Raw genomic sequence first — 15,651 nt, 5'->3', positions numbered from 1 at the left:
GATTCAACAAAGCCATCCCCAGCTCAACTACCCTGTATGGCTTTGAAAATCAATTCTCTAACTAAACATATCAAACATCAATGCATGCCAGCATGTGCCTCGGCCGTGGAAGCGTGCACTCGGCTTCCTGAGGCAACCCTTTCCCCTTCGCGAGTAGAGCCTGGGTACACTATGTCAACATCCTTTGCCTGATTTCATCAAACAAGCCTTCTGACAGGTCTCCCATCCTCTAGCTTTCTCCTGGCTTCAGTCCATCTCCTCCAGGATGAACCAGCCACGTGGCTGACAAGACCTTGGTGCTCCGGCCAGGTGTCAGGCCTGAGCTTCTGAGGTGGGAGAGCCGAGTTCAGGACATTGATCCACCAGAGACCTCCCGGCCCCTCGTAATATCAATTGGCAAGAGCTCTCCCAGAGATCTCCATCTCAGCGATAAGACCCAGCTCCACTCAACGACCAGCAAGCTCCAGTGCTGGACACCCCATGCCAAACAACTAGCAAGACAGGAACACAACCCCACCCATTAGCAGAGAGCCTGCCTAAAATCATACCACATTCACAGACACCCCAAAACACACCACTGGACGCAGTCCTGCCCACCAGAAAGACAAGGTGCAGCCTCATCCATCACAACATAGGCACCAGTCCCCTCCACCAGGAAGCCTACATAACCCATTGAACCAACCTTAGACACTGGGGGCAGACACCAAAAAAAACCGGAACTACGAACCTACAGCCTGTGAAAAGGAGACCCCAAACAGAGTAAGTTAAGCAAAATGAGAAGACAGAGAAATGTGCAGCAGATGAAGGAGCAAGGTAGACCCACCAGACCAAACAAATGAAGAGGAAATAGGCAGTAAACCTGAAAAAGAATTCAGAGTAATGATAGTAAAGATGACCCAAAATCTTGGAACTAGAATGGAGAAAATACAAGAAACGTTGAACAAGGACCTAGAAGAACTAAAGAGCAAACAAACAATGATGAACAACACAATAAAAGAAATTAAAAATTCTCTAGAAGGATCATAGCAGAATAACTGAGGCAGAAGAAAGGATAAGTGACCTGAAAGATAAAATAGTGGAAATAACTACCACAGAGCAGAATACAGTAAAAAGAATGAAAAGAATTGAGGACAAGTCTCAGTGACCTCTGGGACAACATTAAACACACCAACATTTGAATTATATGGGTCCCAGAAGAAGAAGAGAAAAAGAAAGGGACTGAGAAAATATTTGAAGGGATTATAGTTGAAAACTTCCCTAATATTGGAAAGGAAATAGTCAATAAAGTCCAGGAAGCGCAGAGTCCCATACAGTATAAATCCAAGGAGAAACATGCCAAGACACATATTAATCAAACTAACAAAAATTAAATACAAAGAAAAAATATTAAAAGCAACAGGGGAAAAGCAAAAAATAACATTCAGGGAATTCCCATAAGATTAACAGCTGATCTTTCAGGAGAAACTCTGCAAGCCAGAAAGGAATGGCAGGACATCTTTAAAGTGTTGAATGGGTAAAACCTACAACCAAGATTACTCTACCCAGCAAGGATCTCATTCAGATTCCACATAGAAATGAAAACCTTGACAGACAAGCAAAAGCTAAGAGAATTCAGCACCACCAAACCAGCTTTACAACAAATGCTAAAGCAACTACTCTAGGCAGGAAACACAAGAGAAGGAAAAGACCTACAATAACAAACCCAAGACATTAAGAAAATGGTAATAGGAACATACATATTGATAACTACCTTAAATGTAAATTGATTAAATGCTCCAACCAAAAGACACAGACTGGCTGAATGGATACAAAAACAAGACCCGTATATATGCTGCCTACAAGAGACCCACTTCAGACCTAGGGACACATACAGACTGAAAGTGAGGGGGTGGAAAAGATATTCCATGCAAATGGAAATCAAAAGAGAGCTGGAGTAGCAATTCTCATATCAGACAAAATAGACTTTACAATAAACACTATTACAAGAGACAAAGAAGGACACTACATAATGATCAAGGGATCAATCCAAGAAGAAGATATAACAATTGTAAATATATATGAACCCAACATAGGAGCACCTCAATACATAATGCAAATGCTAACAGCCATAAAAGGGGAAGTCAACAGTAACACAATCATAGTAGGGGACTTTAACACCCCACTTTCACCAATGGACAGATCATCCAAAATGAAAATAAATAAGGAAACACAAGCTTTAAATGACACATTAAACAAGATGGACTTAATTGATATTTATAGGACATTCGATCCAAAAACAACAGAATACACTTTCTTCTCAAGTGCTCATGGAACATTCTCCAGGATACTTCGTATCTTGAGTCACAAAGCAAGCCTTGATAAATTTAAGAAAATTGAAATCGTATCAAGTATCTTTTCTGACCACAACGCTATAAGACTAGATATCAATTACAGGAAAAAATCTGTAAACACATGGAGGCTAAACAATACACTACTAAATAACCACGAGATCATTGAAGAAATCAAAGAGGAAATCAAAAAATACCTAGAAACACATGACAATGAAAACACGAAGACCCAAAACCTATGGGATGCAGCAAAAGCAGTTCTAAGAGGGAAGTTGATAGCAATACAATCCTACCTCCAGACACAAGAAACATCTCAAATAAACAACCTAACCTTACACCTAAAGCAATTAGAGAAAGAAGAACAAAAATACCCCAAAGTTAGCAGAAGGAAAGAAATCATAAAGATCAGATCAGAAATAAATGAAAAAGAAATGAAGGAATTGATAGCAAAGATCAGTAAAACTAAAAGGTGGTTCTTTGCGAAGATAAACAAAATTGATAAACCATTAGTCAGACTCATCAAGAAAAAAAGGGAAAAGACTCAAATCAATAGAACTAGAAATGAAAAAGGAGAAGTAACAACTGACACTTCAGAAATACAAAGGATCATAAGAGATTACTACAAGCAACTATATGCCAATAAAATGGACAACCTGGAAGAAATGGACAAATTCTTAGAAAAGCACAACCTTCTGAGACTGAACCAGGAAGAAATCACAAGCACTGAAATTGAGACTGTGATTAAACATCTTCGAACAAACAAAAGCCCAGGACCGGATGGCTTCACAGGAGAATTCTATCAAACATTTAGAGAAGAGGTAACACCTACCCTTCTCAAACTCTTCCAAAATATAGCAGAGGGAGGAACACTCCCAAACTCATTCTACGAGGCCACCATCACCCTGATACCAAGACCAGACAAAGATGTCACAAAGAAAGAAAACTACAGGTCAATATCCCTGATGAGCATAGATGCAAAAATTCTCAACAAAATACTGGCAAACAGGATCCAACAGCACATTAAAAGGATCATATACCATGATCAAGTGGGGTTTATCCCAGGAATGCAAGGATTCTTCAATATATGCAAATCAATCAATGTGATAAACCATATTAACAAATTGAAGGAGAAAAACCATATGATCATCTCAATAGATGCAGAGAAAGCTTTCGACAAAATTCAACACCCATTTATGATAAAAACTCTCCAGAAAGAAGGCATAGAGGGAACTTACCCCAACATAATAAAGGACATATATGACAACTCCACAGACAACATCGTTCTCAATGTTGAAAAACTGAAACCATTTCCACTAAGATCAGGAACAAGACAAGGTTGTCCACTCTCACCACTATTATTCAACATAGTTTTGGAAGTTTTAGCCACAGCAATCAGAGTAGAAAAAGAAATAAAATGAATCCAAATCAGAAAAGAAGAAGTAAAGTTGTCACTGTTTGCAGATGACATGATACTATACATAGAGAATCCTAAAGATGCTACCAGAAAACTACTAGAGCTAATCAATGAATTTGGTAAAGTAGCAGGATACAAAATTAATGCACAGAAATCTCTTGCATTCTTATACACTAATGATGAAAAATCTGAAAGAGAATTTAAGGAAACACTCCCATTTACCATTGCAACAGAAAGAATAAATTACCTTGGAATCAATCTACCTAAGGAGACAAAAGACCTGTATGCAGAAAACTATAAGACACTGATGAAAGAAATTAAAGATGATACAAACAGATGGAGAGATATATCATGTGCCTGGATTGGAAGAATCAACATTGTGAAAATGACTATACTACCCAAAGCAATCTACAGATTCAATGCAATCACTATCAAACTACCAATGGCATTTTTCACAAAACTGGAACAAAAAAATTGCAAAATTTGTATGGAAATACAAAAGACCCCAAATAGCCAAAGCAATCTTGAGAAAGAAAAACAGAGCTGGAGGAATCAGGCTCCCTGACTTTAGACTATACTACAAAGCTACAGTAATCAAGACAGTATGGTACTGGCACAAAAACAGAAATATAGATCAATGGAAGAGGATAGAAAGCCCAGAGATAAACCCACGCACATATGGTCACCTTATCTTTGATAAAGCAGGCAAGGATATACAATGGAGAAAAGACAGCGTCTTCAATAAGTGGTGCTGGGAAAACTGGACAGCTCCATGTAAAAGAATGAAATTAGAATACTCCCTAACACCACACACAAAAATAGACTCAAAATGGTTAAAGATCTAAATGTAAGGCCAGACACTATAAAACTCTTAGAAGAAAACATAGGCAGAACACTCTATGACATAAATCACAGCAAGATCCTTTTTGACCCACCTCCTAGAGAAATGGAAATAAAAACAAAAGTAAACAAATGGGACCTAATGAAATGTAAAAGCTTTTGCACAGCAAAGGAAACCATAAACAAGATGAAAAGACAACCCTCAGAATGGGAGAAAATATTTGCAAACGAAGGAACTGACAAAGGATTACTCTCCAAAATATACAAACAGCTCATGCAGCTCAATATCAAAAGAACAAACAACCCAATCCAAAAATGGGCAGAAGACCTCAATAGACATTTCCCCAAAGAAGATATACAGATTGCCAACAAACACATGAAAGGATGCTCAACATCACTAATCATTAGAGAAATGCAAATCAAAACTACAATGAGATATCACCTCACACAGGTCAGAATGGCCATCATCAAAAAATCTACAAACAGCAAATGCTAGAGAGGGTGTGGAAAAGAGGGAACCCTTTGGCACTGTTGGTGGGAATGTAAATTCATACAGCCACTATGGAGAACGGTATGGAGGTTCCTTAAAAAACTAAAAACAGAATTACCATATGACCCAGCAATCCCACTACTGGGCATATACTCTGAGAAAACCATAATTCGAAAAGAGTCATGGACCGCAATGTTCATTGAAGCTCTATTTACAATAGCCAGGACATGGAAGCAACCTAAGGGTCCATCAACAGATGAATGGATAAAGAAGATGTGGAACATATATACAATGGAATATTACTCAGCCATAAAAAGAAACAAAACTGAGTTATTTGTAGTGAGGTGGATGGACCTAGAGTCTGTCATACAGAGTGAAGTAAGTCAGAAAGAGAAAAACAAATACCGTATGCTAACACATATATATATGGAATCTTAAAAAAAAAAAAAAAAGGTTCTGAAGAACCTAGGGGCAGGACAGGAGCAAAGACCCAGACATAGAGAATGGACTTGAGGACACAGGGAGGGGGAAGGGTAAGCTGGGACGAAGTGAGAGAGTGGCATGGACATATATACACTACCAAATATAAAATAGATACTAGTGGGAAGCAGCCACATAGCACAGGGAGATCAGCTCGGTGCTTTGTGTCCACCTAGATGGGTGGGATAGGGAGGGTGGGAGGGAGACACAAGAGGGAGGGGAAATGGGGATATATGTACACATATAGCTGATTCACTTTGTTACAGCAGAAACTAATGCACCATTGTAAAGCAATTATACTTCAATAAAGATGTTAAGAAAAAAAATATCAAACACACCTTGAAGTTAGGAAAGGTGTGCTATAAATGTCATCACAAAAACTAAGACAATAGCAATGTTATACACGGTCCACATGATACTGTCCACTGCAGAGAAGTAGCTAATTACCCTGAAGTAAAGCTTCCACCAAGTATTATCTAGAGAATTAAAGCATTCCAGAATCTGGCTAAGCTGTGTGAAATATTTCCTTTTTTTACAACACTGATTCAAATAGGATTCAAGTATATTAGCAATTTGTCATCTTGGGAAAGGCATGAAATGCTTATCTCTTCAGCCACCTTGCTTTGATGTTAAACATTAAAACAAAATAAATATTATTACATCCATATGGATATTTCTTAAAGCAAGAATTGAACTGTCAGTAATATTTCAGTGAAAAATAATTCATGCTGTTTCTATAGCTCTTCAATGTGTGAGAGTTCTGTCAAGTTCAACATTATAGACAAAGGAAGCTTTTCACTTAGAGCTGATAATCTTTGACAAATTAAATCTTCTCGAGATTATGGTTTAAGAAGTTTAACCTTTAAAAAAAAATGCTAAATAAAAATGATCATGAATAAATGTTTAAAATTCATATAAGAAAAATAATCAAGCATAGCCATATTGTCTATTTCATTTTTGAGAATATTAAAAGTACAATAAAAATTTATATGACATAGAATGACAATTAAAACAATAACTTTTTAAAACTGTTAAATGCTCAAAAATTGAGTTGGATAATAATGCCATTAAGGAGAAATAAAAGAGCTGAAAAGCATTAAAAAATAGGAAGGTGTGTGTCTTTCATATTATCAACTATATAATGTAGTAATAAATATATATAAAAATAAATATTACATATTGTATTATATAATACAACATAGTATTAAGTATTATATGTTTATGAGTGTGTATATATGTATGTTTATATACTTCGCAATACATGGGTCTAAACAGCATTCCACATCTGGGTGTTATAAGAAAATTCCTTTACATTATGACAATATATACATACTAGATTGGTTTATTGTCCTTAAAAGTCCAATTTCTAGAAAAAAATACCAATACTATGGATATTATAAGAAAAACAGCAAAATCAGAGACTCTGCTGAGAGAGCTTCCCAGTAAATTAAATTATGTGTAGTAGTTATGGGTTGCAGGCTACACAGTCACTGCAACTCAGCCTGTATCCTGAGCACAGCACTGAAGCTCCAGTAGGTCAGTTAAAACCACTAGTCAAGGGCTTCCCTGGTGGCGCAGTGGTTAAGAATCCGCCTGCCAATGCAGGGAACACAGGTTCGAGCCCTGGTCCGGGAAGATCCCACATGCTGCGGAGCAACTAAGTCCGTGCGCCACAACGTCTGAGCCTGTGCTCTAGAGCCCGCGAGTCACAACTACTGAGCCCACGTGCCACAACTACTGAAGCCCACGCACCTAGAGCCCGTGCTCTGCAATGAGAAGCCCGAGGATCGCAACGAACAGTAGCCCCCGCTCACCGCAACTAGAGAAAGCCCACGTGCAGCAATGAAGACCCAATGCAGCCAAAATTAATTAATTAATTAAATTTAAAAAAAAAAACAAAAAACCACTAGTCAAAAAACCACATTGGGTTGATCATACATTCACTAAAGGTAACTGAAAGAAAAAAAAGACAGATTGATTTGATTTTCATTTAAGGAAGGACATGAATAAAAAAGGTAAAAAGGTCACAGGCAAATGACACAATAGCTAACATTTGCAATTTCTAAATCTGACACAGAATTAATATTCTATTTCATATGAGGAATTCTTGTAATGCACTAAGGAAAAAATATAGGATATAAGGAACCCTCCTACACTGTTGGTGGGAATGTAAGTTGGTGCAGCCACTATGGAGAAGAGTATGGGAGTATGGAAGTTCCATAGAAAACTGAAAATAGAGTTACCATATGATCCTGCAATCCCACTCATGGGCATATATGCTGAGAAAACCGTAATTCGAAAACATATATGCACCCCAGTGTTCATTGCAGCACTATTACAATAGCCAAGACACAGAAGTAACCTAAATGTCCATTGACAGATGAATGGATAAAGAAGATGTGGTACACATATACAATGTAATATTACTCAGCCATAAAAAGAATGAAATAATGCCATTTGAGACAACCGGGATGGACCTGGAGATTCTCGTACTGAGTGAAGTAGGTCAGAGAAAGACAAATATCATATGATATCACTTATATGTGGAATCTAAAAAAATTATACAAATGAACTTATTTAAAAAACAGAAATAGACTCACAGACATTGAAAACAAACTTATGGTTACCAAAGGGGAAGGGGGGAGGGATAAATTAAAACGTTGGGATTAACATATACAAACTACTATATATAAAATAGGTAAACAACAAGGACCTTCTGTATAGCACAGGGAACTATACTCAATATCTTATAATAACCTATAATGGGGAAGAATCTGAAACAGAATATGTGTGTGTGTGTGTGTGTGTGTGTGTATAATTGAATCACTTCACTATACACTTGAAACTAACACATTGTAAATTAACTACTCTTTGATTTTTTTGAAAACTAAGCATGAGCCTACTTAATTTGTCACTTTTACTTGGAAATAAAGCAACGGAGATCAATCAGGTCCATCTGTGCTGGCCTGCAGGCTGACTTGCTTATTGATCCAAATGTTAGCCTTTTCTCCGTCGCTTCCCTTTCACGACTTCATCTGTGAAACTCAAGTGTAGAAAGTGGCAAGAACCCTGCGCTCTTACTCATGACAGTACCTGGCTCTGGGACACTGCACCTGCGGGCATAATGGGTCGTCACAGGTCAGCCTGGATTTGGAAGAGAACCCGTGAGCTGGGACCCAGTTCCCCAACTCCGCGCACAGTGGTGCTGAGTTGCCAAAGCTCCAAGGGCAGTTCACAGTGTCAGACAGAACCTGGGAAGTGATATCTAAATTTCAGGAAAGCATCATTTAACACGTAATCTGAATTTTACCTGTTTGATAATATTGCTTTTATTCTATTTCCAAAATAGTTTTGCTGTCATAGTTGTATAAAGTTTACAAGCATAAGGAATTTGACAACACTCTTGTTTATCTCTTGACTCAACCATAAATGAGAAATAAGACTTGTTCAGTATCTACTTCAGGCCTGGTGGTTGTCAAATGTGATTATCAGATTAAAAAAGTTTTGCCAAGTTCCTTCATGACTACACGTCACAGAGCAAATATGAGGTGCCGTTCCAGGATTACTGAGTCCTAAACCAACAGGTAATCTGTAATATATCCTCACATAATTATCAATCGATATTGTGTTGTCTTGTCACTTTCTTTCACCTGACCTGCTATTTCCCTGTATTAGTAAGAACCAACAAGAGTGTAGATGTGAAAAGGAGGGGAAAAGGAGTAAGAAAGGTGGCATAATATGCAAATATTCTTTCAAATCATTAAATTCTAACAAAGAGAAAACACATAAAAGTTGTTTGTTCACAGATTCTTAAAAGTGCATTCAGAAAGTGCATAAATGGGACTTCCCTGGTGGTGCAGTGGTTAAGAATCCGCCTGCCAATGCAGGAGACACGGGTTCGAGCCCTGGTCTGGGAAGATCCCACGTGCCACGGAGCAACTAAGCCCGTGCACCACAACTACGGAAGCCCGCGCGCCTAGAGCCCGCGAGCCACAACTACTGAGCCCACATGCCACAACTATTGAAGCCTGTGTGCCTAGAGCCCGTGCTCCGCAACAAGAGAAGTCACCACGATGAGAAGCCCATGCACCGCAACAAAGACCCAATGCAGCCAAAAATAAATACATAAATTAATTAATTATTTTTTTAAAAAGCACACTGGAAATAATATTTTTTTTAAAAGTTCATAAAGGTTCACACAAAATATTCTTAACAACGTTAACTCTCACTTTTGTCATTTTCACTATGAATTTTTTAAAGTTTCCTAGTTTTAGGGTAAAATAAAGCAACCTTTTTATTATTCATTTGGTTTCAGTATTGTTTTATTTGTTTTGGTACAAATAGCAAAAAGACTTCTTCAGAACAGCACTGTATTATGCAAAATAAGTTTATTCAGTTTATTGGGGCTCGTTAGAATAAAACAATACTGTTAATACCTTATTTGTGTCAAAAACCTCCTGAATTAATGGCATAACGGAGAGAATAATCAGAAAATTCTGAGCTTACTCTCCATCTTTTTATGCACAATTTTGCAGAGGTCGAGGAAGAACTAGATCATTTTCCTTTGTTAAGTCTTGGCATTAACAGAAAGGGGAAAGGCCTCAGTCGGTTCACAGGATAAACCCGCACTTAAAGTTGTCTGATGGACGTCAACTTTCAATACCGCTGTGAGACCCCGTCACCTCCACTGGGGATAAAGTCGAGGCTGAATTGAGTCCTTTCAGGAAAGGGGAGCTCGGAGGGTGGGGTGTCAGTCAACTGGGCTGTGCCCACCGTGTTGAAGGCCTGGCTCTGGGGACAGGGGACAGACCCAGGGGAGGGCACCTGTGCCCCTGGGGCCATGCTCGCCAAGAAACACCAAGACCTCATGAAAGCAGGTCCTGTCACAGCTGCCGAGGGGTTTTGAGTACACGTTATCCCCTCCTCACCCCTGCAGAAAAGCAGCCAGCTAATGTAACTCTCGCAACTACACAGGCCTTTTCACATTAAACCTCCCCTGGAAAGAATGGCGCTGACTAGTCCTGACACTTGAGAGCCTGTCCTAGGAGACCAGCTACTTCCAAGCACAGAAACTGACACCAGCAACTGCCTTTGTGATATGACCGTCTTCGAACAGCAAGAAGCCTGCTTCACTCACCATTCTGCATCGTTAAACATGTAAACGCTCCTTGTCTTGCAGGCTCCGCCGTTTCTGCAGAGCCTGGGAAAGGAAAGACACCAACTGTTTCTTTTAGGTTTTAATATTTGAGTCATGCCATTTATTTTGATTATTTGTTTCTCTATAATTTTTAAACTATCCAAAATCTGGCACTGCTACTTGCTGATCTTGAAATTTAATGCTAAAAGTTTTGAAAACGTGTGGCTTATATCAGGATAGAACACATAGATTTTAAATCAGGAAAAACAAGAACGCATAGAGAATATCAGAGTAAGACTAGGATTTTGTAACATTAAGAATTACTATGTGATAAAGAATTCCTGACCCTACTAGAATAAAGAATTGCTGGTTACTAGCTACTCTGTTATAATTTAAATAATAATGTTCTACAGAGAATCCGTTTTTACCATACAGTATTATAAATACGTGAAGATTGATGTGGCATTAATGAAAATATACTCTTTGTATAAAATACTCAAAGAAATGGAATATTCAATATTCAGAAGTTTGGTATCTCAGAAGAATTTGCCGGTGGAAGGATGTGAACCTGTTGAAATACGATCTCCTATATGGTAGGAAAACAGTGACATCGCTAAGGATTCTATTTGATTAAAGAAAACTATTTTTTTTTAATTGGGGCGTAGTTGTTTTACAATGTTGTGTTACTTTCTACTGTACAACTAAGTGAAGTGGAGTTCTCTGTGCTATACAGCAGGTTCTCATTAGTTATCTATTTTATACATATTAGTATATATGTGTTAGTCCCAATCTCCCAATTCATCCCACCCCACCTTTCCCCCTTTGGTATCCATACGTTTGTTCTCTACATCTGTGTCTAAAGAAACCTATTTTTAACCTGTATTTATAATGAGAAGAGTTACCCAATATCTTTTATAGACCCATAAGAGCTGGGAAAACTAAGAGGAAAAAATAAATACGCAAAACCCTATTTAAGAAATCTGCCTATTTCCTAAGGAAACCAAAAAAACAGGCAAAGCCGAAAACAGCACTCCATATGCTTATAGCTGAACTCATTTATTTCAACAGCTGATTGTCAACACGGCAAAAATTCCTAAACCCATCTGCACAAAAAGCAACTCTGATGTCAGCTCACGTGTGCAGACACACGCCACACGGGGACACGGCACTCCCGCATCACAGCCTACCTGCATTGCTAGGACCACGGCCGAGGTCCGGTTCAGTCTCCTGGAGCCTGCCTACACATGGACTCTCTTACCTCCAGGATGAGCTGATTAGTTGAGAAAAAGGGCTGTATTTTGTATAAATGTCTGACAATCAACTTTTTAAACAGTCACCGCTGATAATCAACTCGCAGAGGGCTAGAGCCCTATAACCAGATTGATGATTAAATGTAAAATGATGCCAATTATGCTGGCCAATTATAAATGCTTTCAAATATTGAGATAGTTGTTCTCATAGCAGCAAATCTTACCTAGAAGCTTGATTGATTGATTTTTAATTTTAATGTGGGATTAAATACACTAGGCCAGAGTAACTCATGTGTGTTGAATTCCATTCATCCTTAAATCTCTGGCTCCACATTTATTTGGCTAAGATTACATCTTACATTCCGTAATTTTCAATTCCTAAGAAAACATGATATACGTTTGCAAATTCTTGCTTTTGCTGTTCCCTGCTGGCATTGTTATTTTTGCTGTTTGATACCCGCTTAAGAGCTTAGATTTAACAAAAATATACAATAGCTTTGATTTATTAATAACATTAACATGTTAGACTAGAAAGAACATATAAGGGACGGAGGGTAGTGAGGTGAATCCTTTAGGACGAGGAGTCGAAGCTGTCCAAGGACACTTATCCAGCTGTGTGAGAAGCTTAAACACTGCCCGGTGACAGCAAGAAGGATTGGCCACAGTGAGGCCAAAGGAATTCCGAGCCTCACAATTACATCTTCCTTGGTCGGCAGCCCTGCGTCCACCGAGGACCTGGAAATTACCACCCTCCGGAATCAGAACCCCTGCCTGGGGGTCAAACAGAACTGTCACTGAATGAACGGGGATTCCTTACAAAATAACATCTTATGGTTTGATACAGTGTCATTATTCAACAAATATCCCCTAAGCGCCTACTGTGCGTCAAGCACTGGGTGAGGAGCTATATGACTCCAGTGGAGAGAAGGAGAGAAAGAGGAAGTTTCCAGAAAGCGTGGTTTGTGTCTCTAATCAAAATAAATATGACACTCAAAACTTCAATCATGTAAGTCTTCAATATGATGATTATTTTAAAATCACATGTCAATGAATGTAGATATAGTTTATTCACACCCTGCTTACTTCTAAAAAAGAATTTCTGACGGCAATAAAAGTAAAACCGGATAGGAGAAAAATGCTCACAAACCCACCACCTAAAAACATCAAAATATTTTCACATTTCTGATTTCCCTTCTATTCCTTCTTTGTATGTACTCACAAGTTTTGTACAGCTGCAAAGTTTTTATATACGAGTGCCTGTCAATTAAAATTATCTACCTTAAGAAGATTAAAAAAACTACATTCTCTATGGAATATTCTTCAAGTGCATCATTTATAATTGGCATGGATTTATGAACTTTTCATTATTATACCATTAATTTTAAAAAGTCAGCGATGTTGGCCCTGTGAGCCTGCAGTTGGACGGCAGGCAGATTGGGGATGCCTTCCCCGCCCCCTCCCCAAAGACTCACAGCAAGCTGAGGCCAGGACGTATTCTTTCAAAAGAACTCACGCTCCAGGGGAGATCAGTAGGACAGACGGTGACCACAAAGGTTTAGAGTGGGAACTGTGCCCTAGGTCTTCATGTTCTCACAGCTGCCTCTGGCCAGTGATGGGAAACAAGTCCAAGGTGACAGGTGACTTGCATCTTTGGAGGAAGAAGCAAGGACCCACCAGCCGCAGGCAGATGGAATGTGTTTAGAAGGGGGTAAGGCGGCCAGGGGCACACAGGAGGCCCAGAGGCCCTTTCCTCAGGATGGCCACCCACGCTTCCTCTGGCTGGACCACTTCTGCATCTTCTCCCAAAGCTGGTCCCTCCCGTCTCATCTCCTCCAGGATGCTTAGGTTGGACCCCCAGGTCTACAGCTTTGCTGAGAGTCTCTGAGCCGGCACATAGCTTTCCAATAAATTGTTTATCTGCTCTTTTTAGGTAGTTTCTGTCGCTTGTACAGGAGTATCCTAATTCATACCCTCCCAAACTTGTGAACTAGAGAGGACTGCTATGAAGATTAAACGTGACAGGGATGTAAAATGTCCAGGTGCAGTCAGCCCTCAACCATTCGTGATTAGAAGCTACCTTTGAGAAATGAGACTCAGGTAATTTGTCAACATGATCACACGATAAAGCACTGAGTAGACTGCCACAGAAGGTTTTAGATACTGACCAAAATGTATATTTTTCACACTTCCTATTTTTAGTATAAAAATATTTGTGTCACATAATATTAAATTGAAAAGGGTATTCAGACTCTTTGAGAGAACATGAGCCTGAGGGTTCCAGTTGAGACCTCTCAACCTTGCCTTTCTAAAAAACTGCCTGTGTTCTCAGCTGCAGCACAAAAGAAATGTGGCACCAAAAATAGAAGGCACTGTTTCTACATGGCAACAACAAAAATTAGCCAAGTGGTTTTGGAAAACAGCTTTGTAACCCTTCACAGATTTTATTTTGTCAAAATTTTCATAAAAACTGCCGTTCAAATGTACGCGGGCTTGTGTATTTTTAGGAACACCAGAACCTGAGGCCAATCATTTCATTTTGATGAAAAACTTAAAATGGAAGAAGCAATTGTGTTGGGGAAATATGGCTCCAAGGACCAAAGGACATAAGAAATATAAGTAAGGAGCTATTATTTTTTAAAAGCCACTCAAGTTTCAAACCCATGAAGTCCCGTTTTTCATGTCACTTTGTTTTAGTACCAAGTTTTTCATCCTTTCTTGCTTCAGCTAATGACCTAATTTTAAACCACTTCTGAGTTATTAATTCAAAACTGTTTCTTGCCAGTCACTGAAACTCTTAATTTATACACGACAAAAGCAATTTTTCCTTACAGGAATTTAGTTATGTTTATGAAGCTTTCATCCCCAAGCAAATGAGAAAGAATAAACTTTATCAAAGCCCTGAGACAAAATCAGATACAGTCACTTAAAAAAAAAGAAGAAGAAAGCAACAGATCCGTTTCAGTGTAAGAAGTATTACTTGCTAGAAAAAATCACAACAGGAATAAATCAACAAAGAATCATTACCTCCGTTTCAGCGGGCCAATCTATCTGTCAGTGTTTTAATATTACAGTACTTTTAGTTGAGATCTTACCTTATTCCATGTAATTATGGGCTATGGTTCTCCCCGAGCCTGACATGAAATGTTCACGTTCTTTTCAACTTCTACACTTGTGTCCCTAAGCAGTTGAGTAAACACTGGGAGAGCTGTGGACACAACCCAAAATAATGTCACGTCATATCATTTTTGTCAATATGTGCCAACCAAGTCAAGCAGTATAAGTCTGGGGACTATATTGGTCACCCATTAAAAGTTTTTAAAAAATTAATTACTTTGACATCTGAGAGAATAATAAACATCAAACCCAGGGCAGTGGTAATTGGAGTAGAGGTGAGAACAGGGAAAAAGCAAGTAGAATGCATAGGCTTTAACCATATTTGTATATTTATTTCTTCAGCTGAATAGTGGATACAAGGATTTTCATTATTCTTTCTCAGTATTTTTTTTTACATCTGAAATAAAGGTATACGGTAATATCAAAAAGTTGTTGCTAGCTAAGATGAAAAGATTTAATCTTACTCATTTCCTCAAAAAACACAAACTACCATGACTCACCTAATATGAAAAAGATAATTGAAATAGCCCTATCACTACTAAGGAAATCAAATTCATAATTTTTTAAACTCCCAAAAAAATAAATCTCCAGAAAAGAAT

The 15,651-nt window shown here is 38.5% G+C and overlaps 1 protein-coding gene across 14 annotated transcripts in view; it reads right to left on the bottom strand.

The window, feature by feature from the left end:
- The window catches only part of LOC132351928 (uncharacterized), a 366,712-nt gene that overhangs the window by 199,576 nt on the left and 151,485 nt on the right, over positions 1–15,651 (bottom strand). For 8 of the 14 annotated variants that reach the window (XR_009498526.1, XR_009498525.1, XR_009498524.1 and 5 more), the window contains exon 3: positions 15,031–15,143. The exons of 2 other annotated variants lie outside the window; for them this stretch is intronic. Coding sequence is in view for 2 of the 12 variants with exons in the window: in XM_059902053.1 (XP_059758036.1) it covers positions 10,701–10,751 (51 nt within the window). In the remaining 10 variants the exon portion in view is untranslated. Of the gene's footprint in view, positions 1–10,685; positions 10,752–12,562; positions 12,710–15,030; positions 15,144–15,651 lie in introns of those variants that run through there. 4 more of the 14 variants (XM_059902053.1, XM_059902052.1, XR_009498521.1 and 1 more) reach the window with 3 other exon arrangements.

This window comes from Balaenoptera ricei, chromosome 17 (assembly GCF_028023285.1).
Source record: "Balaenoptera ricei isolate mBalRic1 chromosome 17, mBalRic1.hap2, whole genome shotgun sequence".
NCBI classification, from domain to species: domain Eukaryota; kingdom Metazoa; phylum Chordata; class Mammalia; order Artiodactyla; family Balaenopteridae; genus Balaenoptera; species Balaenoptera ricei.
This window is presented reverse-complemented; position numbering and strand designations above follow the sequence as displayed.